The following is a 24262-nucleotide window of genomic DNA, read 5'->3' on the forward strand; positions in this document are numbered from 1 at the left end:
GGCATAGAGGGAACCTGCCTCAACATAATAAAGGCCATCTATGACAAACACACAGCCAACATCCTTCTCAATGGTGAAAAACTGAAAACATTTCCTCTAAGATCAGGAACAAGGTAAGGTTGCTCACTCTCACCATTATTACTCAACATAGTTTTGGAAATTTTAGCCACATCAGTCAGAGAAGAAAAAGAAATAAAAGGAATTCAAATCGGAGAAGAAGTAAAACTGTCACTGTTTGCAGATGACATGATACTATACATAGAGAATCCTAAAGATACTACCAGAAAACTACTAGAGCTAATCAATGAATTTGGTAAAGTAGCAGGATACAAAATTAATGCACAGAAATCTCTTGTATTCCTATACACTAATGATGAAAAATCTGAAAGAGAAATTAACGAAACACTCCCATTTACCATTGCGACAAAAAGAATAAAATACCTAGGAATAAACCTACTTAAGGAGACAAAAGATTTGTATGCAGAAAACTGTAAGACTCTGAAGAAAGAAATTAAAGATGATACAAACAGATGGAGAGATATACCATGTTTTTGGATTGGAAGAATCAACATTGAGGAAATGACTATATTACCCAAAGCAATCTACAGATTCAATGCAATCCTTATCAATTTACCAATGGCAGTTTTCACAGAACTAGAACAAAAAAGTTCACAATCTGTATCAAAACACAAAAGACCCCGAACAGCCAAAGCAATCTTGAGAAAGAAAAACAGAGCTGAAGGAATCAGGCTCCCTGACTTCAGACTATACTACAAAGCTACAATAAACAAGACAGTATGGTACTGGCACAAAAACAGAAATATGGATCAATGCAACAGGACAGAAAGCCCAGAGATAAACCCATGCACATATGGTAACATTATCTTTGATAAAAGAGGCAAGAATATACAGTGGAGAGAAGACAGCCTCTTCAATAAGTGGTGCTCGGATATCTGGACAGCTACATGTAAAAGAATGTAATTAGAACACTTCCTAACACCATATACAAAAATAAGCTCAAAATGGATTAAAGACGTAAATGTAAGGCCAAGACTCTGTAAAACTCCTAGACGAAAACATAGGAAGAACACTCTATGACATAAATCACAGCAAGATTCTTTCTGACCCACCCCCATAGAAATGCAAATAAAAACAAAAATAAACAAATAGGACCTAATGAAACTTAAAAGCTTTTGCACAGCAAAGGAAACCATAAACAAGACAAAAAGACAATCCTTAGAATGGGAGAAATTATTTGCAAATGAAGAAACTGACAAAGGATTAATCTCCAAAATATACAAGCAGCTCATGCAGCTCAATATCAAAAAAACAAACAACCCAATTCAAAAATGGGCAGAAGACCTAAATAGACATTTCTCTAAAGAAGATATACAGATTGCCAACAAACACATGAAAGGATCCTCAACATCGCTAATCATTAGAGAAAGCAAATCAAACTACAGTGAGGTATCACCTCACACTGGTAAGAATGGCCACCATCAAAAAACCTACAAACAATAAATGCTGGAGAGGGTGTGAAGAAAAGGCAACCCTCCTGCACTGTTGGTGAGAATGTAAATTGATACAGCCACTATGGAGAACAGTATGGAAGTTCCTTAAAAAACTAAAAATAGAGCTACCATACAACCCAACAATCCCACTACTAGGCATATACCCTGAGAAAACCGTAATCCAAAAGGAGTCATGTACCAAAATGTTCATTGCAGCTCTATTTACAATAGCCAGGACATGGAAGCAACCTAAGTGTCCATCAACAGATGAATGGATAAAGAAGATGTGGCACATATATACAATGGAATATTACTCAGCCACAAAAAGAAACGAAATTGAGTTATTTGTAGGTGAGGTGGATGGACCTAGAGTCTGTCATACACAGAAGTAAGTCAGAAAGAGAAAAACAAATACCATATGCTAACACATGTATATGGAATCTAAAAAACAAAAAGTAAAGGATGGTTGTGAAGGGCCTAGGGGCAGGACAGGAATGGGGATGCAGATGTAGAAAATGGACTTGGGGACATGGGGAGGGGGAAGGGTAAGCTGTGACAAAGTGAGAGAGTGGCATGGACATATATACACTACCAAATGTAAAATAGATAGCTAGTGGGAGGCAGCCACATAGCACAGGCAGATCAGCTCGGTGCTTTGTGACCACCTGGAGGGGTGGGATAGGGAGGGTGGGAGGGAGATGCAAGAGGGAGGGGATATGGAGATATATATATACTTACAGCTTATTCACTTTGTTATACAGCAGAAACTAACACAGCATTGTAAAGCATTTATACTCCAATAAAGATGTTAAAAAAAAAAAAAGTTATGCAACAACATCTGTACCATGTAAAAAAAAAAAAAAAAAATCAACAGCCATGATAGGTGATGTGGGGAAAATCATTAAGAGCAATAGTCCCTGAGAGCACTTTTAAATTTAGGATAAAAGGCTCAGAGATTCCACACGGTTCCTCATCATGTTCAATAACATGAACTGACAGTTGAGTCTTTTAACTCTATTTTTTGTCTATTACGCCATTAAAAGCAAAAGGCTTTAGTAATGGAAGACTTTTAGGAACAAAAGATTTGAAAAGAAAAACATATGCTTTTTTGTCTTTTATTTTAAATGGGGAAAATCTAACTTAAAAATCTGTAGACTCATTCTTCTGTAAAGAAAATCCAACAATTTACATATTTATAATAAAAATGCGTTCAATACATGCAGATTCTACTATACATATTCCATTCAATGTACAGAACACTCCATACAACTACACAGACCAATCCGAAAGCATTCTAGAGAGATTTTTTTATCTGGTCAGGTAGAAGCAAGTATGTATAAATTATATCCTTTTGGGAAAGAATTTTATTTACCAAAATAATAAGCATGCAAGTGATACAATGAAGGCTCCCTAGAAGCTCAGGAAAAGGAGAAACATGAATGATGAAGTAAGAGATATGAAAATCACAGCATCCCAATTTTGGAAATTTCTGAAGCACTAGGAAAAAGAGGAAATTTGTCAGCTCAACCTCAGTGCAGGTTGAAATGAATGAAATTCTGTCATAGCCTGAATTGCCGCTGTTAGAGAGAATGGGAGAAAAGCTTTCTGTGGCTTGGGTTTTTATTATCGATGGGCAAATACCCAAATCATACAACAGCTCGTATTCATCTGTTAGCCAGCGCTCTCATTTCACAGGTGGCAGTCCTGGCTTTATAACAAAGACCTTGTTTTGACAGAAAACGTGAGTGCAATGCTTCATCCCACTAAGTCATCCAAAGTAGGACTGGGATATACAACGTATGAGAGTGAATTAAATATTCAATTTATCCATACTTCACTAGACTCTAAACAAAGAGAAATCCACCCTCCAGAAAGAGCCTGTTTTGCAAAGTTCAATATTTAGTTTCTCCAAAGTCTGCTGGAATGGCTGCAGAGCGCCAGGACCCTGCTTTTCCTTAGGAACTCTAAACAAGAGACCTTTGAGCTTTTAGTCAGGGGACCAAAATGGGGAGGGATTATCTTTCCTGAAGTTTAAAACGGAAACAACCTAAATATGACCAACAGGTGGATGAATAAGCAAAGTGCAGTATATCCATAGAATTATATACTACCTAGCGATAAAAAGAAATGAGCTAGGGCTACACCCAACAAGATGAATCTCAGAAGCTAAACAAAGAGGCCAGACTCAAAAGACAATGTACTGCATAATTCCATTCATATAAAATGCTTACAAAAAAAAGAACTAAAGTGATGGAAAGCAGCTCAGTAGCTGCCAGGGTCAAGGAAGGAGTGGAGACTGACTGCAAAGGGGCACAAAGGAATTCTGGGGGGAGAGAGGAATCTTCTATGATTGTGGTGGTAGTTACACAACTATACACATTTGTCAAAACTCATCAATTTGTACAGTTAAAATCAATGGATTTTATTCTAAGTAAATGATATCTTAACGACGCCGATTTTTAAACTGGAAGCCAACAAGACAATGGAAGATGGAAATATCTCACTAGTGCGTGAACAAGAAGCGATTAAGACTGGTTGTCCGACACTGTTGATTCTTCTACTGATTCTCATTTTAGCCCTGACTTTGTTTCAGTGCAAGGGAGAAACATGTAAATAAAAAGGAAAACCCCACCCTGGCAGAGTAAATGAACAACTGAATCTCTGATGCATAGAATGTGCATTTTGCTTTAATATATTTCATTCTACAAAACTTAACCATGCAGTAAGCATTTGAAATGACCCTTAGATTTTACATACCTATAGCTTCTCATGAGTAAAATGATTCAATCATGTTACCTCGTGTTTCAACTGCACTGATGCATTTTCTAAGAATTGTGAATCCCATCTTATCCAACTGTGCACCTAAAAGAAGCAGTCATAAAATATTAAAGGCACAATTAGTTACTCACAATCTCTTCCTTACAAAAATAGGAGAAAATTATTTAAATCCAATATAATTTTTATTTCACTCTTTAAAAAATGAAAGCTAAAGGCCACGCATTCCCTGTTTAAATAATGTAAATGAGAATTTCATATACTAAGAGGAGCATTTACTGGAATTTCAAGACATTTATTACCAACATATATAAATAAACTTGTAATTTAAACTAGGTTTTCAGTTAATAAATAGTATTTTAAATAGTGGAAAAGAAAGTGACACAAATCTATAGGGGAAGCTATCTAGAAATAGCATTTTGCCCAAATTCCAGCAACAGCTCAGGTTTCTTTTTTAATTATATATATGAATGAAAGTTCTTAAATTTCTTGACAAGCTGGAAAACACAATTTTTTTTTTTTTAACCTGGGGAAAAATTTTTTTAATACTTTTAAAAAATGGTATTTGAGCCATGAGCTTGAAAATTTTTTTCATATTTTATACCATGCCCTAAGCATTTAATATTTTATTTTCATAATGAATTTAAAATAGATGATTCGTGTAGCAAAAATAGATTTTGAAAATATAATTTTATATTGTTTTCTAATATGGATACTTAACCATGATTAGGCTGACCTATTTGAATACCCTAATAAAAGGCAATTCTTGTTTCAAAAATGCAATCAGGGAAAGTGAATGCTTTATTCTGTATTTAGAACTCAGGAGCAGGAATACTAAATAACTGTTCTCAGAGGGGATAGCATGAACAAGTCATGAAAATAAACTTTGCAGATTTAAAACTGAGCTCGGACAGCATTTTAAGGAGGAAAATTGGACAGTGGTTTACTTTTTTCAGGATCCACTATTCACAACATTTATATAAAATGCAAGTGTTTCTTTCTGCTTAGCAAAACTACTTCTCCAAAACAAGGCATGTTTTCATTTTTCTATAAAAACAAGAAAAGAAAGGAAAAAGAAAAGGAAAGAGGGGAAAAGAGAAAGAGGGAAGAGAAAGAAAAGCAAAAGAAAGGACAAAGGGGAAGAAGAGGTACTTCAGTGACTGACAACCTTCCACGGCACCAGGTCCAGTGGCAGGCTAAGTGATATGCACATCATGATCATTTCAAAATCATGGGTATTTAACAATGTTTCCAAACTTTGGACATCTGACAAATGTAGCTTCATTCCTCCAAAGATATTAAAAGTAGATTCATAAAGAATCCAACAAATTTGATCACATTTTCACTTTATCTCAGTACAAATCAAGAGTACAGAGCTAGGGAGTACTTCCTTTTCCTCTAGTGCATACAGTGCAAGTGAAAATTATTGTCCTAGAATACCTGAACGTGTTTGGTTGTTGTTTATTTTATTTTCTAAGGTGCAATGCTATACTATTTGTACAGCCCATACTCAAGAGACTTTAAGGATAAAGGATATTAAGGGTGGAGGTGAGAAGGGTTGAGAACAGGGGAGCTGGTAAACAGTTCCTATCCACGGGAGTTTACAACTTAGGAAGCTGACAGATGCGTAACTGAAACTCTTATGTATTCATTTGTGGCTATAAAAACAAATACCAAAGTGAATTACAGAGAAAGTTTTTTTCGGTTTTGTATAGGAAGACTGGAAAGAAAAACGCTCAGAGATGGGAAAGATCAAGGAGGGTTACAGCTGTCCAGGAAAATTTGAGGAGGTCCTCAATGAATAAGACATCTACTACATAGAGGACTAACACAGACAGGGTACAGAGAGTAAGCACCCAGCAACAGTTTGACATCAGTAATAAAAACAAAATAACTCATGAGAAAGGGAGACAACAGTCATTTTTATAAATTAGCACTTACTTCCTTCTGGTCTTGGGATGATGGCTCTATTAAAACTAGGGAACAGCTAATAAAAGAGAAAAGGGGGAAACAATATTTTTAGCAAATCAATAAAAGTGATTCTAGAAGGCACACCTAGGGACTGTACAAAAAATACACTGACATTGGTTAATCACCTATCATGCAAAGGTAGGTAACAAAAAAGAGCACTCTGGGTCTCCTTTGTCTCTCCCTGAGATATTGCCAAAGTAGCAAAATTAAGATGAAGGGGCCAGGACTGAAAGTTCATGTAAATTTGAAATGCTCAAATGAACGGCTGCATTCTAATCAGTAAGCTCATTTTTTTCATCACTATTTCTAAAATCTGCTGTTTACTTAAGAAACACATGACTGCTGCCCATAATTTTAATAACCACATCTGAAATATCAAGGTGATGATCCCAGGCTGCCTCTGAGAATTCTAGTGCTGTCCCGTTATTTGCAAGGCCCATACAACACCTGGAACAAATACACAGTGCCTTAAGTGTCCCCTTGTAAACACATAGCTGAATATTTATTTTCTTTCTACATACTTGCCTTTGTCTGTATATCTTGAATTAATTACTTAGCTTTTTCACTCTAAAGGAGAGCGTATACATCTTCAAGGTTACACTGCCTTTGGCAATAGACTTATTTCTTCATGACTTAGTCATGGGATCATTTTGCTATGCCAACAGGCAAACTCACTTTCCAAAGAACTTCTTGAATCTCCGGGGGGACAAGTCCCAGTCACTGCCTTGCCTGTACTAGAGACGATTCGGATAACCTGTTTTGGATCTCAGCAACTGTCAATGCTGGAAGTACTCCCGACTCCCAGCTAAAATTTTCAAGGACAAATTAAGAGTAAATAGAAATAAAACCAAGGAGGCTAAATGCAGATCAAGTATAAGAAAATGATACACAATTCCAATCACTGCCTTTTTCCTCCAAGAATGATACCTTCTCCTATACAGGATTTATTTTTAAAAGATGTAATTTGGGCTTCCGTTTCTCAAACACCACATCAAGACCGCCACACGCGGTGCTGCCCAGCCTCTTTGCCTTATTTCCTGCACTCTCAGGGTGCTCCACTACCATCAGATAACAATATATTTTGCCCGTTTCAAAAGCTCTATCCTGATACCTCTCTTTTTACTATACATGACCCCTCTTCCACTTTGCAAATCATGCTCTTTCCTCTTTTTATTTTAAATCCTGCTGAAATGGCAAATGCTCTCCAGGTAAGCCCACCTGGTGCCTGCACTGGCGGTGTGTTCAGAGGCGTAAGACTGTAAGCAGCGTTGACTGAAATTGGTTCTCTGGTGTTTTCTATAATTATCCTCACTAAGTCCCCCATTCAATAGATGAGCTATCCAATTCTCAGCTCCCAAATGCCACCAGTCCACTGAGAGGAAGGTAGTGCTTGAATAAAGCGGCAGACTGACTGAAGTCCTGTGCCTCTGGATCTCTAGCACTGCCTTTCATTTATTCCTCAAACCAATCTGAATACAGAGGACCATTCACTACGGCTACATGATATTGCACACTGCGAATCATTAGGCTGAACCAGAAATTGTCAAATGATGAAAAACAAGTACAGCCGTCCCTTCTAATACTGCCTGCACAGCCTCATGTTTACTGTTCCATCTCCACTGAGATCAAACTGCAAGCATTTATTGTGGTCATCACCCAAAGTACCGTCACAGGTAGGAAAAAAGAAATTGAGGATTCAGATGACCTCCTCAAGCAAAGCAAATCCTAGCGGCAAAGTCAAGAAAAATCAAAAAATAAAAACTAACGATGTATCAGTCTCATGTGTGCCCCTGCTACCTCAAGCCGAATTTCTAGAATACCGAATGCTTCCGAGAGGAATTCAGACACCAGTTTCAGCAGGGGACTTTTTCCAAATACTATAAAGCAAAAACAACATGAACACGAACACAAGCCAACTCTACAGGATTTGAAATAAAACTCAACCATTGGTTATTCTTACAGCTTCTTTTCCACCCAGAGCTTCCAACCACTGCTTCCTCTCCTCTTCCGAAAACGCCTGCATGGTCAAAGAAACTCCAGGCCTGCAAGACACCAGGAACAGATCAGGTTACTCCTTGGCTGCGAAAAACAAACCTCCTTTTCTACTTTCTAAGTTTTCATTGTGGTAATTGTTTCTTTTAAAATTTTAATTGTGATAAAATACACAGAACATAAAATATACCATCTTCACCATTTTTAACTACACAGTTGAGCAGTGTTGAGTCCAGTCTCCAGAACTCTTCATCTTGTAAAACTAAAACTCTGTACCCATGAAAAAGTCCCCATTTCCCCTCCTCACAGCCCCTGGCAACCACCCTTCTACCTTCTGTCTCTGTGAATTTGATTACGTAACTCTTAGAAGTGGACTCATACAGTATTTGCCTTTTTTGTGACTTGCTTATTTCACTTAGTAAAGTATCCTCCATTTTCATCCATACTATAGCGTGTGTCAAAATTTCCTTCCTTTTTAAGGCTGAACAGAATTCCATTGTATGTACAGACCACATTTTGCTTATCCATTCATCCACCAACGGACATGTGGCTTGTTTCCACACGGCTACCGTAAACAAGGCTGCTATCAACACAGGTGTACAAATATCTCCTTGAGACCCTGCTTCCAATTCTTTTGGGTATATACCCACAAGTGGAGTTGTCCAGCATGACATAATAAATATATGTCTGGTCTCTGACCCTATTTCCTGGCACACAGCTCCTAAAACCCTTAGAATCTCTGCAATGATGTGTCATTTTGTATATTAATGAGCTGACGGGACTGGGGGGCTCCTGGAAAGTCTCAGGATGAGGGCCGGTTGCCAAGGGAACCAACCATGTGATGAGAGGATTAGAACTTTCAGCTCCACTCCACCCATACACCTCCCAGGAGTGGGGTAGGGCTGGAAATTGACTTCAAACACCAATGGTCAATGATTTAATCAATCATTCCTGCACAATGAAGCCTCCATAAAAATCCCTGGGGTTCAGAGAGCTTGCAGGCTGGTGAGCCCATGAAGATGCTGGAGGGAGAGCACCTAGAGAAGACATGGGAGCTCCAAGCCCCTTCCTCCATACTTTGCCCTATACATCTCTTCATGAATCTCTTCGTCTGTTCCCATTAAAATATCCTTTGTAATAAATCAGCAACAGTAAGTAAACTGTTTTCCAGAGTTCTGTGAGGCATTCTAGCAGATTATCAAACTCAAGGACAGGGTCATGGGAATGCCTGATTTATAACCAAAAGCACAGTTGACAACCTGGACTTGTAACTGGCATCTGAAGCGGTAGGGGGCAGTCTTGAGCCCTTGATCCGTTGGGTCTTCATGAACTCTACTTAGTGTCAAAACTGAGTTCAATCATAGGACACTTGGTCTCCACAGAGAATTGGAGAATTGCTTAGTGCAGAGAAACCCACACCATTCTGAGTACAGAAGTGTCCCATGAGTAGGGAGAAACAGTTTTGTCTCACAAGAGGGGTCAAATGTAATTTTTTTTTTTTAATGTTGCTCATTCCCACTAACAATGCACAGGGTTCCAATTTCTCCATATCTTTCTTCACCAACACTTGTAATTTTCTCTTTTTTTTTTTTTGAAAGTAGCCATTCTAATAGGTGTGGGGTGGTAGTAATGATTAAATTTTATTTATAAAAGATAACATGTTATCTTTACCCAGGCATGGGCAGAGTGAAAGCAGAAAATCATCTTTCACCCCATCCCAATTCCACTTCCAAGAAGATAGCACTGTTAACTGTTTAGGGTGTTTCCTCTGTATTTTCTTAGAGCTCTGGGTTGGTCCTCAGGGCCAAATGCCAATCTTTCTCAGTTCAGTTTATTTGGATATTTAGAGAGTCTTCCAGAAAACTCATCATATTGGGAAGGAGTCCTAGGTAGAAAAGCCATTAATAATTCCTCTTCAACTGTGGTGGTTTCTCCAATGAAACAAATTTTGTATATTTGATCAAAAGTATTAAAAATGAACCTTTCTGGCAAGGGATGAAAACCATAGACAACTGGAAATGAAAACCATAGACAACTGGAAATGAAAATAGATGGTTGAAATGGAAAGTAAACATTCATTCTCCTTTGATAATGAATATACTTGTTTTTGTTTTGTTTTGTTTTGTTTTTGCGGTATGCGGGCCTCCCACCACTGTGGCGTCTCCCGCTGCAGAGCACAGGCTCCGGACGCAAAGGCCCAGCGGCCATGGCCCACGGGCCCAGCCGCTCCGCGGCATGCGGGATCCTCCCGGACCGGGGCACAAACCTGTGTCCCCTGCATCGGCAGGCAGACTCTTCACCACTGTGCCACCGGGGAAGCCCCTGAATATACTTTTTAAAGTTAACACTCCTGTAACAGTACTTCCTCTCATTTTCAAGTATTGGGTAATCTCTTACAAGTAAAGCAAGCTGCAAGAATCAAGTGCAATTCAATAATCGCTACAATTTTTATAAAGTACTATAAAGCATGCAGCACTCCAAAAGCATCATGCCAAATACAAACATGTGATGCCCCCAACGTTCACACCCACAGGCGTTAGGCTTTCTCCCCATGTGATGGTTATAAAGCCGGAGAAGTTATGTGCTTCAAGTTCACTACCAAGTAACTATAGCTGCAACTGACAGTCTCTTGTCTTCAACCATTTTCTCCAGGCTATGAATTTTGTGGGGAAAAAAAATCACTTGTAATCCCCCAACCCCACTCCTGAACAGCAAAACGGCTCTTTACTGTCTACCCTAAACATTTCAGCGTTGGCCCGGCTTTGCCATCACCTTGGCACTACGGAGCTCACAACCAAGATTCCACCTCCTCTTGCTCTTCTATGCACAGCATCCTTCTGGAGCAAGAATCGAGGCAAGATGCCCAGAAAACCAGGCTGTTTTAAGAAGTAACTCGAATGGGACGTGAAGATTTTGGCCCTTATTCTTAGTAACCCACACTGGGCTCAGGAGAGTTAATTAAAATTGTGAGGGAAAACTTCAGATGGCAGGCATGTTTTTCTTTACATCGGTTAAGTGATAAAACAATATTTACACACAGGGGTCTCAGGTCTGCATGACTGCTCCGTTCTCGTAAAGGAGAAAAAATAGCTAAAGACCTCTCCCGAAAGTATATGGAATGGATTCAAACACTTAATACGTAACTAAGTGAACTAAAGTATAAAATGGACAGTAAGAGGCTACAGCAAATATATAACAGAAAGTTAACAGCTTTTCTAATCCAGGAATGGCAAAACCAGCAGAGGAAAACGGGACCCCAGGTTAAAAATGGCGAAGTCTGTCATGGGAATACAAACACGGGGTTTACAAACATTCAGTTCAACAACCATTGAAATATCATCTGTTGTGCTTTAGGTCTTGAACCAGAGGGTCAGGAATTATTAAATATCTCACTACCTGCTAGGCACTGGGCTCAGCATACAGCCCACAAAGGGCTGACTATCTAGCAGAGAAAGCAAAAGGTAAACAAAATGCAAATAACCAATCAGTTACAAGTACACAGAGCGCTGCCAGGGAGTCAGGTAAGTTTAAATGTGTAAAACCAGCTACCTAGAAGGAAAAGAGGAAATGAGCAGGACATCGGGAGATGCGTGTCCACATGTAAAAACTTTCACTTTCAAATATGCTAAATCATTGTGGTCTAGGAGACTTGTCGGTGAGCTAATTCCGCTGCCAGTCTCTTTGGGCAACTTCAGGATTTCAAGGTACTATGGAGATAGAAAAGGAAAGCCTGGCCTAACCCTGGAAGTTAGGCATCCCTGGGGAAGCGACATTTAATCTGAGGCTTTAAGGATAAATGAGCCATGCAGGAGCAATAGGGCCAGAGTCGTCCCCTAGACCAAAGAGGCACCTAGGAGGAAAGAGCGCACTTTCACGGAGCTGGGATCAGCCTCATCACGGGTCCTACAAACCAGCTGGACCAGCAACACGATGGAAAGCTGGAGATGCAGCCCGGGGTCCCGCCACAAAGGGCCTCCTTGGCCATGCTAAGGGCTCACTTATCCTAAATGTCACTGAAAGTTTTTAGTAGGGGGTTAACATGATCAGATTAAAGGTGTACGTGAACACTGGCTGCTGCTGGGCGGAAAACAGACTGAACAGGGGTGCGTGCAAAGATTTGTTAGAAGACTCAGAGGATAAGACAGAGTGACCAAGATGAAGGAAAAACAAATGAATGGACCTGGGAAATAGTCATGAGGTGCTACTACGTACTATGGGCAACAAAATAATGAGTAAGAAAGCTGTCACTCCAAGAATAAAGAATAAAAGATCATTTACAATATAACATCAATAACTAGTTAAGGGATTCGCTGAGAGCCAAAAACAACTGTAGCAAATAAGGACTTCCTATACTTATAATACTCAAAATCAGACACCGAACCTGATGAAATTTCGTGCTTTCTAGTTTCTTTTTGTTTTCCCCCTAAGGTTCTCCATTCATACTCGAGGGGAGATAATAGTTACTACCAGTATACGGTTGGATATTCTTTTCTTTTCAATATTCATTTATTTATTTTCCTTTTTTTTTTTTTTTTTGGCTGTGTCAGGTCTTAGTTGTGGCACGCAGAATCTTCATTGAGGCACACGGGTTTCTCTCTAGTTGTGGTGTGCGGGTTTTCTCTCTCTAGTTGTGGCGTGTGGGTTTTCTCTCCCTAGTTGAGGCACGTGAGCTCAATAGTTGTGGCGTGCTGGCTTAGCTGCCCCACAGTATATAAGATCTTAGTTCCCCAACCAGGGATCGAACCCACATCCCCTGCATTGGAAGGCGGATTCTTTACCACTGGACCACCAGGGAAGTCCCTGATTGGATACTCTTAACTAAGTTGTAAATAGAGCAGCAGATAAGAGAAATAATGACCGGTTCTGATAACTTGGAAGACAAGACAAAAGTGTTGAATGATGAAGACTCATGAACTAGAATTACAGATAGTAAAGTAAGGACAAAAGCAATTGTCAGGCTTCAGATGAAACAGCCATATTACAACTGGACAGAAATCGAATGTGGCATAAAAACTAAAGCATTATTCTACTCCTTGCCTCCGAGGCGTGATGCCTCAGACTTGAGCCCCCAGCTCTTTGAGGGATACGGCGGAGAACAAACCAACCAACCTGCTGCAAGGTAAGAGATTCAGTAGAAATTTATCACCTACAAGGAAAGAATTCTATTTCTGTTCCCATTTTGACAAATAATAACACGGTTACTCACAACAATTCCAGTTTGGAGAATTAATTCATCACACTGTAGTGATCCCTCGGAACACTTCACACTTGCCACATGTTACTTAAAGGGATTAGTCACCAGTATTACAGAAAGCTGGGCCCCATCCTAACACACACGCTGCCCACAGCCATCCTCCATAAGCCCCTACCTCTAAATAAAACATCGCGCACTAAAACACGTTTCAACCATTTTAAATTGCTCAAGTTTCTTCCCCTTTTTAAATAATCAACTGCTAGGAAATCAGTAAGCCAAACTGAGACTTAAGGACACATTTTAAACTACAGTATTAATAGCATCTCATCCTTAAACCATAAAAATTCTCTAGTTTTTGAAACAAAGACATGTTTTATTAATAAGATTTAATGGAAGTGTAGAACAACATGGTGACCACGAGGCTAGTGAAGAACAGAAAATTTTACAACCATGTGCTGGATAATTCACATTTACATAAAGAAAGAAACAGCAATTATCTCTTTCGTTTCACGGAGTAGCTAAGGGAAAAACATTAGCAACTCCCCAGAAGCTAGAACCAGGATTGAGAACGTTCTAATTTGGGGTTCTTGGAGCAGATACTGCTGCAATGCATTACACGGGTCCAGCTGAGGACGGCGCCTCCTCTTCTTCCTTCATCAAATAATCATCTCGGTACATACCCGGTACATCGGGTACAGGCTGTGTATCACACACTGTGCTAAGCTCTGGATAATCCTGCGTGCATAGCAAGGCAAAGAGGATTCCTGGCATACAAAGGCAACGGGATAAACTTCACGAAGGAAAAGTGGACCAACAAAAGAGAGCACCTGGCCGGGATAGTCTGTCCTTACTTAAAACCAAAATTATTATCTGTAGAGCACAAGGTTGAGAACTGAAATCTGAAGTAACAGGTTAAACAGGTTCTTATTCTTAAATCAGCACCTCAATCTCGTTTCATTCACTCATTCAAAACAGTATGGATGGGCTTCCCCAGAGGCGCAGTGGTTGAGAGTCCGCCTGCCGATGCAGGGGACACGGGTTCGTGCCCCAGTCCGGGAGGATCCCACATGCCGCGGAGCGGCTGGGCCCGTGAGCCATGGTCGCTGAGCCTGCGCGTCCGGAGCCTGTGCTCCGCAACAGTAAAGGCCACAACAGTGAGAGGCTCGCGTACCGCAAAAAAACAAAACAAAACGGTATGGACTATTACGCATCAGACACTACCCAAGGCAGATGCGTGAGAAACAGTTTTAGGAAACTAGTATCTATCTGTATTCTATGTTTGATCCCATATCTATTAATTCTCTTTCAACTGCATTTTTTATAGTGCTCTCGAAGCATGTGGAAGACATGCATTTTCCTCAGATTCTACATGGCAGATCAATGAGCCCGTATATTAAGAAAATATACAACAAGAGCAGAGAGAAACATTCACAAGACATTTATGAGATGTCAATTGATATTATTTTAAATGGAGAAATTAAGAGAAAAAACTAAGAAGCAGCTACCAAAATTTATGATGGTAACAAATCGGGAATATTCTAATGCTTTTCTAAGAGGAATGTTGAAAAGGAAGAGGGGAAAAAAAAATAACCCAGCACATTACAAGTCCTGCACTAAATTATACTCTAAGGGGAAAGCGCCAAAGCCAAGCAAAACACTTTTAAAAGTTTTAGAAATGTTGCAGTCATAATTAGCTTCTCATAAGGGCTGCTGGAAAATTTTTTAAATACATACATTTTTTCTTGAGATAATTAAAGCATGTTACCTGATCTTACTAAGGGGGAAGACTTCATAACAACTTCTTTCTTCTGTCCACTAAGAAACTGCTTCAAATAGAGCAAGTAAGCAATGATAGAGTCACAAGGAGGATTGTTTTCTCCAGTAAAAGTGAATTCAACCCATTCATCGTTAGAGAACAGCTGCGTAGAAGTTGTTAAGACAACATCATTCTCACCTTAAGAACGTGAACAAGATGGAGAACCTATAAAATCGCAGTTTTGTTTTGCTTTATTTTAAATAACCATCTGATGGGACTTCCCTGGTGGTCCAGTGGTTAAGACTCCATGCTTCCAATGCAGGGACGTGGGTTGCATCCCTGGTCGGGGAACTAAGATCCCACATGCCGCACGGCACAGCAAGTAGGTAACGTAAAGTAAAGTGAAGAACCATATGAGAACTGAAAATGCAAAAATCCCTAGTTAACTAAAATGCAGGAAGTAACAAGTCCTTTCTTGGAGAGAAGGCACGTGTGCACATACAGCTGTTTTCATCCTTTGTGAAGCAGCAGGACAAAGAGGCAGCCATCAGAGATGAGGAAAGCAGGATTTTAACAAAGTTTTAAAGGTAGAGTATGAGCTGGTGGGATGGCTTAAATCCTTAGAAGACACAGACACGAAGAGAACGTGAACCCACCCTCACTCCTTCCCGCAGTGTTTCCCCAGGTGCTCAGGGGCAGTCTGAGAGCAGAGATGAAAGAGATGTGTCTGCTAAGACTGAGTGGCAGGGCGGGAGAGCTTCCGGAGGGGGTTCAGAGAGCATCCTCAAATCACAGGAAGCCCGTGACTAACAGAATCTAACTAAAGTAACAACAATGCCCAATCTCAGCTCAACCACCAACTGACCTGACAGCCCTACGCATTAGCTAGCCTGATGGGAAAATGGGCATGTCCTTTACCAGATATGAATATTACTTACCTTAGTCTCTACTGCTCTCTTACGATCCCTGGTATTCCACCAGAAAATTAAAAGGCATGCAAAGAAGCAAAGAAATGTAACCCAACATCAAGAGAGGAAGTAGTCAAGAGAACCAGACCCAGAAATAGCCCAGGTATGGCTGGGGGAGGGGCAGGGGGAGGGGAACTGAAACCTAAAAACAACAGTAAATATGTTAAAGGATCCATGGCAAAAGGCGGCCGACACACATAAACTGATGGGAATTTCAGCAAAGAGATGGAAACTATTAAAAAGACACAAATGGATATGCAAGAAATGAAAAGTAAAATAAGTGATGAAGAGTTCAGGAACACAACTTCCCCATGCAAAGCAACCAAACCCAACTCTATATCCCCAACTGCCCCCTTTATCTAACTCACACGTCCAGCCAATATTTCCCCTGCCCTAAAATCACCCCCAGGCCAGATACCAGACAACTGAAAACCACGCCTACAGCCTAGAGCTCACCAGTATTACTCAGAGTAGCTAATCCTATGCTTTCTCCCCTTCTCTGCCTTACAGAAACCCCAGTAAAAGCTCTAGTCTAGGATTTCCCCTCACTCCTTCCTGACTCCTGACCAAAACCTGGTGTATCCCCACATGGCCCTGTGTGGCATGGTGTGCCCTCTTCTCTTGGAAAGTGTAAGGAATAAAATTCTCTTCCAGTGGCATTAGTCTCTACATGACATCACTCAGCCACCTCTGTAAATTAAAATCCTGCAGGTATAACTGAAACCAGTATCAAACGATCTAACATAATGCATTTAGAGTTCCAGAACGTGAAGAAAGAGAAAAGGGGGCAAACGAAGCATATGAGGAGATAATGGCTAAAATTTTCTGAAACTGAGAAGAATTATCAACTCCCACATCCAAGAACTTCCATGAACCCCAAGCAAGGTAAAACAAAGAAAACCCCATTTAGGCACCTCATGAAAAGAAAATCTTGAAAGCAGCAAAAGAAAGAGATGACATACAAGAGAACAGTAAGAAAGATAGATGACCTGTCATGAGAAAAAAAAAGTGGACCCTTAAGAAAACAGAAATGACTTCTTAGAAATGCTGGGGGAAGAAAAAAACTATCAATCCAGAGTCCTACATCCATCAAAAATGAAGGTAAAAGAAAGACATTTTCAGGTAGACAAAACATGAAAGAATTCCCTAGCAGATCTGCATTACAAGAAATGCTCAAATTAAATTAGCCTAAGGAACTTAAGGGAAATAGCACAAGATAGAAACTTAGTTCTGCAGAAAAGAATGAAGAAAATTAGAATGGATAAATATTTGATATTAAGACATGAGGGACTGCCCTGGTGGTCCAGTGGGTAAGACTCTGCATTCTCAATGCAGGCAGCCCAGGTTCGATCCCTGGTCTGGGAACTAGATCCCGCATGCATGCCACAGCTAAGAGTCCACAGGCCGCCACTAAGAGCCCACACGCTGCAACTAAAGAAAAAACATACTGCATGCCGCAACTAAGACCAGGAACAGCCAAAATAAATAAATATTTTAAAAATAAAAGATGAAACCACACACACACACACCCATATATACGTAAATAAAACATTAAATTTTTTAAAAGAGTACTGATTATTAATTTCATAAAGTAAAACTAGTAACGTATTGTTGGACTCAGAGTATATGTAGAATTAAAGTCTATAAAACAAGGGCACAGAGGGCAAAAGGGTGGTAATTGGAAGTCTACTGTTGTAAGTTTATATTGTTTATGGAAAGGTAAAAATATGGTAATTTAAAAATGCACCTTATACTCTGTAGGACAACTACTAAAAAATGCACAAAGAGGCATAACTAAAAATCATACAGAGGAGATAAATCATAGAGGAGATAAAATAGAACAATAAAAAAGACTCAATTCATTCAAAAGAAGTCCACAAAGGAGGAACAGAGGAACAAAGAGCAAACAGAACAAATAGAAAACAAAACCAAGATGGTGGGCTTAAACCCATACATATCCACAACTATACTATATACACATTAACTAAAACCCTGATTAAAATGCAAAGGCTAATACACTGGAATTTTTAAGAGCAGGACTCAATTATATGCTGTTTATGAAAAGCAAAGTTGAAACATAAAGACACAAAGAGTTAAAAGAAAACGGATGGGAAAAAAATATGTACACCTGAAACTAACACAGCACTGTTAATCAACTAATACTTCAGTATAAAATAAAAAGTAAAAAAAAATATGCCAAGTAAACACTGAGCATAAGAAAGCTAACGTGGCTATATTAATATCACAAGGTAGATTTCAAGATAAAAATTATTACCAGAAACAGAGAGACATTTCATAATGATAAAAGGGTCACTTCAAGAAGACATAATCATAAACGTACAGACACAAAAAAAACAAAAGATCTCAAATAATCAATATAGGAAACAAAAATTACAAAATAAAAGGAAAACAGGCACATCTTCATCAAAGTGAGAGATTTTAACATCCCTAGTTTAGTCACTGATAGAACAATACCAAAAATCAAAACAATACAGAAGATCTGAGCAACAAAAACCAGCTTGATCTAACCGACATTTCAAGAACACTACAACAGCAGAAAAATCATTGGTCTCATGTACACATGGGTCATTTACTAAATAGACCACATTTGGTACAATGAAACAAGTCTAGTAAACTTCAACTCATTGATAAAATACACAGTATGTTATCCAACCAAAAGACAATTAAAGTAGAAAAACAATAATAATATTGCACATAGAAAATCCCCATCCATGTGGAATTTTTTAAATGTAAATTTATTTTATTTTATTTATTTTTGGCTGCATTGGGTTTTCGTCACTGTGCGTTGGTTTTTCTCTAGTTGCGGCGAGTGGGGGCTACTCTGCGTTGCCGTGCACGGGCCTCTCATTGCGGTGGCTTCTCTTGTTGTGGACCGCGGGCTGTAGGCGCGCAGCTTCAGTAGTTGTGGCTCGCGGGCTCTAGAGCACAGACTCAGTAGTTGCGGCGCACGGGCTTAGTTGCTCCTTGGCATGTGGGATCTTGCCGGACCAGGGCTCGAACCCGTGTCCTCTGCATTCGCAGTAGGATTCTTAACCACTGTGTCACCAGGTGAGTCCCTAGAAAGATGTTTTAAAGATTGCAAATTGGGCTTCCCTACTGAAGCCCGTGCCTACAGCCTGCGGTCCGCAACAAGAGAAGCCACCGCAATGAGAGGTCCCTGAACGGCAACGAAGAGTAGCCCCCGCTCGCCGCAACTAGAGAAAAACGAACGCGCAGCAACGAAAACCCAATGCAGCCAATCAATCAATCAATCAATAAATCAATAAATAAATCCTCTTTCTAGATAACACCTGAGTAAAAATTCAACACCTATGTCCTAATCACATAATTTTTTTTTTAATTTTCTGGAGCTGAATTACAATGAAAACACTACACATCAAAATTTGTGGGATATAAGCTAAGCCGTTTTAGAAGGAAATCTATAGAGTTATATGTCTACGTTCAAAATAAAATGGAAAATCAATGCTTCCATCTTAAGAAATGTTTAAAAGAAAACCAAAATCCAAAGGAAATAAAAATAAAAGCAAAAAACAATGAAATATAATATGGACAATATGGGTCATCTGAAAAAATTAGTAAAACTGATAAAGTTCTAGGCAAGACTTATTGAGAAAAAAATGAAAAACTTCAGTACCAAGCATTAAAAAAGAGGTACCACTACAGATCCTCTTTGAAAATAAGAGGTATTATGAAGAAATTTATTCCAATAAAGTCAAAAGCTTAGAGGAAATAAACAAATTCCTTGAAAACCAATTTATCAAAACTAACACACAAAACTAGGAAATCTGGATATCACTTTACATACTAAATAAATCGAATCTGTAATTTTTAAACTTCCCACAAAAAAACCCCACTAGACCAAGATGGCTTCACAGGTAAATTCTCCCAAACACTTAAGGAAGAAACCACACAGACACTTGGAAATAACAGAGCCAGATGGAAAACTTCTCAACTCTCTGAAGCCACCATAACCCTGATATCAAAATCAGACAAAGACATTACAAAAAAAGAGCATAACATACAATATCTGTCACAAACACAAATACAAATACCCTCAACCAAATATTAGCAAAAAAATACAGCAATACCCAATGAAGTTAATACATCACTACCAAGTAGAGTTCATCTCAGAAAAGCAAGATTAGTTTAACTTAGAAAATTCAATGCAATTCACCCATTAACAGATTTGAGAAAAATATTTAATGAGCATTTCAATAGATGCTGACAAGTCTTTTTTTTTCAAAAGTCAACATCTACTTAGGATTAAAACTAGGAAGCGACAAAAACTTCCTCAATATAAAAGGCACCTACAATCTTCAGCTAACATCATACTTTACAGTGAATAATAAGTGTTTTTCCCCTTAAGATGGAGAATAAGGCAAGATGCCCAGTATCACCACTTCCATTCAACATATTATTATTCGAGGTCTTGGCAGTACAAAAAGACAAGTAAAAGAAATAAAAGGCATTCAGCTTGGAAAGAAAGCAAGCAAGCTGTCTTTATTCCCACAGGATACCACTGTGTACAATAAAAAAAAAGTCTTAAACTACAAGCAATAAATCAACTCAGCAACAGAGTAGGACAAAAACGAACTGCATTTTTATATACTAACAGTATACTGGAAAATGAAATGAAAAACATCATACATTTTAAAATAGCACCCAGAAACATAAAATACTTAGGGAAATTTAACAAAAGTTATCCATGACCCTACATTGAAAACTATAAAACAATGTTGAAATTCAAGACTAAATACATAGAAGCTCAGACTCATGAATTATTAAAACTCCATATTGAAAATACTGGCCTGCAGGTTTTTTGATGAAGGATCCTGATGAAGGATTAGTATCCAGAATACTTAAAATAATACAAATAAACTGACTGTAAAATTTATATGGAAATGCAAAGGATCTAGAATGGCCAAAACAATTTTGAAAAAAACCAGAGGAATCATACCACCTGGCTTCAAGATCTACTATAAAGCTACAGTATTAATGATAGTGTGGAACTGGCAAAAGGACAAATAAACCAATGGAACAGAATAAGCTAGAATTAGACCTGCAAATACACAGACAAGTGTTTTATGACAAAGGTGCCAAAACAATCCAATGACAGGAAAGACCTTTTCAACAAATGGTGCTAGAAATACTGGTTATCTGTATAGGAAAAGATAAATAACACACAATCTCGACAAATCACACCACACACTACCCAAAAATCTTCACAAGTCATAGACCCATTATAAAGCTTTTAAAGAGAAAACATGCGGGGACTTCCTTGGTGGCACAGTGGTTAAGACTGTGCTCCCAATGCCGGGGGCCCTGGGTTCGATCCTTGGCCAGGGAACTAGATCCCACATGCATGCCACAACCAAGGAGCCCTCCGGGAGGGAGGGAGGGAGGAAACATGGGAAATGTTTTTTGCAACCTTGGGATAGGTAAAGATTTCTCAGAACAAAGAGCTCTACCAATAAAACTTTTTTAAACTAATAAATTCAACTTAATCAAAATTAGAAAGTTCTTCTCATCAAAGCACTGTTAAGAAAATGAATAGGCAAACCACAGATCAGAGAAAATACTCACAATTAACATATTAATAATTAATACAGCTGATGAAGGATTAGTATCCAGAAAACTTAATTCCTACAATTCAATAACAAAAAGACCAACAACATATTTTAAATGAGCAAAAGACTTTAATAGACAGTTCACAATGTTAGAAATATAACTGGCCAGAAAGCATATGGAACGGCACTCAACCAACTTCACTAGTCATGATTAGCTTAAATGAAAAACACTAACATCATCGAAGGTTAGTTACAGGGTGGAGCAGCTGGAACTCTCATACATCACTGAACTACTTTGGACAATTGTCAATTTTCTTAAAGGTCACACACACACACACACACACACACACACACACACACACACACACACACACACACACACACACACACACACACACACACACACACACACACACACACACACACACACACACACCCAGCAATACCACTCAGAGGTATTTATCCAAGAGAAATGAAAACGTGTGTCCACACAAACCCTTGTATACAATTGTTCATTATGACTTTTTTGTTTGTTTTTGTTTTTTTGCAGTATGCGGGCCTCTCACTGTTGCGGCCTCTCCCATTGCGGAGCACAGGCTCCGGACACGCAGGCTCAGCGGCCATGGCTCACGGGCCCAGCCGCTCCGCGGCATGTGGGATCCTCCCGGACCGGGGCACGAACCCGTGTCCCCTGCATCGGCAGGCGGACTCCCAACCACTGCGCCACCAGGGAAGCCCTATGACTTTATTTACAAAAGCTAAAAACTTTTTGATGATCCACACTCCAATGTCCTTCAGCATGCATTTTCATGAATAAATTCATATGAATGTCAATTCAGATTTCCATTTAAATACTGGAACCAATATAAAATGTGGCTTTCAGTATGCCACGATCAACAATACCATTCTTAGGGTAAAAATCTTACGTTCTATGAAAAACACAGAAGGTTACATACAAGAAATGCTATTTCTAATTCTGCCCACTCCGTTTTCTACCAATTCCACCTAAATTCTTTTTAAATGACTTCCTTTCCTCTTCTCTCTACCCTGGAATCTTAGCAGAACTCCTGAATAATGCACCACGCCCGAAAGGATAACGCCAGACAGAGAGAGCCCTTTGCATTGTGGCTTTATTCATCCCCTGCACTACAACAAATTATCCTATTACACTTTTTTAACTGAAATATACACCCATAAATATTCCTGTAAACACGTAAAAGAAAACAGTACAATTCCATTCAATTCCACAAACTCTTGGAGTTGTCTTTTCAAATGCTTTAAAACAGGGCTTCTCAAGAGCAACCCTACTGACAGGTTGGAGCAGACGGTGCTTTCCTGGGGAGGGCTGTCCTGGGCTGGACATTTAGCAGCACTGCTGGCCTCCATCCACTAGACAGTAGTAACAACAGCCTGCACCCCTGCTGCCCTCCCCATCCCAACTGTGACAATCAAAATGTCCCCAGACACAAAATCACTCACTGTTGAGAACCTCAGACTTCAAGGATTACCTTAACACGTTTTCCCAAGATTTCTATGATTCCTTGTGCTTTGGGCCTTTTTTCCTCCGAGTTTCCAAACTGTGACCAAATCTTCAAGATTAAATTTAACAATCAATTTTTCTAGTATAACCTTCTCCAGCCAGCCCTATTCCCTGTTGCTTCTCAGCTCCCTAAGCACCTTAGACAGACCTCTAAACTGCTTTTTGTTTGCAAACACTCCCAGTCTGTGAGTTCCCTTAAGGTCAGGCCTTCCTTTTAGTCTCTGGTTTACTCTCCCATCCTCAGCGTCAAACACAGTCAGTGGCTGTTTAGTTGCCTGAATGGCATGCACTATAAAATACTTACAAATATTACTCCAGCTAATGTGCTACAGAAACATTCTCATTATTATTCAGTCCAACTGCATGGGCTTCTGGAAGCAGTATGCTCTTAATTCACTCTTTTAAAGTGATAAAGAATACATTACCAGGCACACAGTTGCTAAATAAAGTCTCTGGTATAAATGCAGGCTAAAATGCATACTGCTTCAGATACATGGGGGATTTCATCTTCCCATCATCATCATGAAAATACAAATGGGTGAATTATAAAAATAAGAAGTATCTTGCCAACATCCTTCCAAGTGCAATATACTAGGACCTAGGCAACATCAAACCAAATATAATATTTGAAATGTCAAATTAATGAAAGCAACATGGGAAGCATTTTCTTTAAGTGGCGCCTGGCTGTGATGTGTGGGAGGACTTCACAGAATGGTAATTATTTACCAAGCAAGTGTGTGAGGGTCACAGCACAATGCAGCATGCGGCAGGCTTGCCAGTGAAACGGAAAAGCAAGTTATGTAACAAAATTGTTGGATCCGGGGATATTTCACCCTTCAGGGAGGAACGCTGCACCTCCTGACAAACTACAGCTTGCCATGGGGAAAGTAACTACACAAAATGCTCTTCTCCAACCTAAAACCAGTGACGTGACCATTTCACAGCTCATGGTATTTGAAGTGTGACT

General features: G+C 39.3%; 1 protein-coding gene across 5 annotated transcripts in view; it reads right to left on the reverse strand.

Moving 5' to 3' along the window:
• The window catches only part of ARHGAP10 (Rho GTPase activating protein 10), a 325386-nt gene that overhangs the window by 153599 nt on the left and 147525 nt on the right, over nt 1-24262 (reverse strand). For all 5 annotated transcript variants that reach the window (XR_010943139.1, XM_067736723.1, XM_067736722.1 and 2 more), the window contains 3 exons: nt 8218-8299; nt 6228-6273; nt 4308-4373 (listed from right to left, as the gene is read on the reverse strand). Coding sequence is in view for 4 of the 5 variants with exons in the window: in XM_067736723.1 (XP_067592824.1) it covers nt 4308-4373; nt 6228-6273; nt 8218-8299 (194 nt within the window). In the remaining variant the exon portion in view is untranslated. The remainder of the gene's footprint in view (nt 1-4307; nt 4374-6227; nt 6274-8217; nt 8300-24262) is intronic.

The sequence above is a fragment of the Pseudorca crassidens genome, chromosome 4 (assembly GCF_039906515.1).
Source record: "Pseudorca crassidens isolate mPseCra1 chromosome 4, mPseCra1.hap1, whole genome shotgun sequence".
Classification (NCBI taxonomy): domain Eukaryota; kingdom Metazoa; phylum Chordata; class Mammalia; order Artiodactyla; family Delphinidae; genus Pseudorca; species Pseudorca crassidens.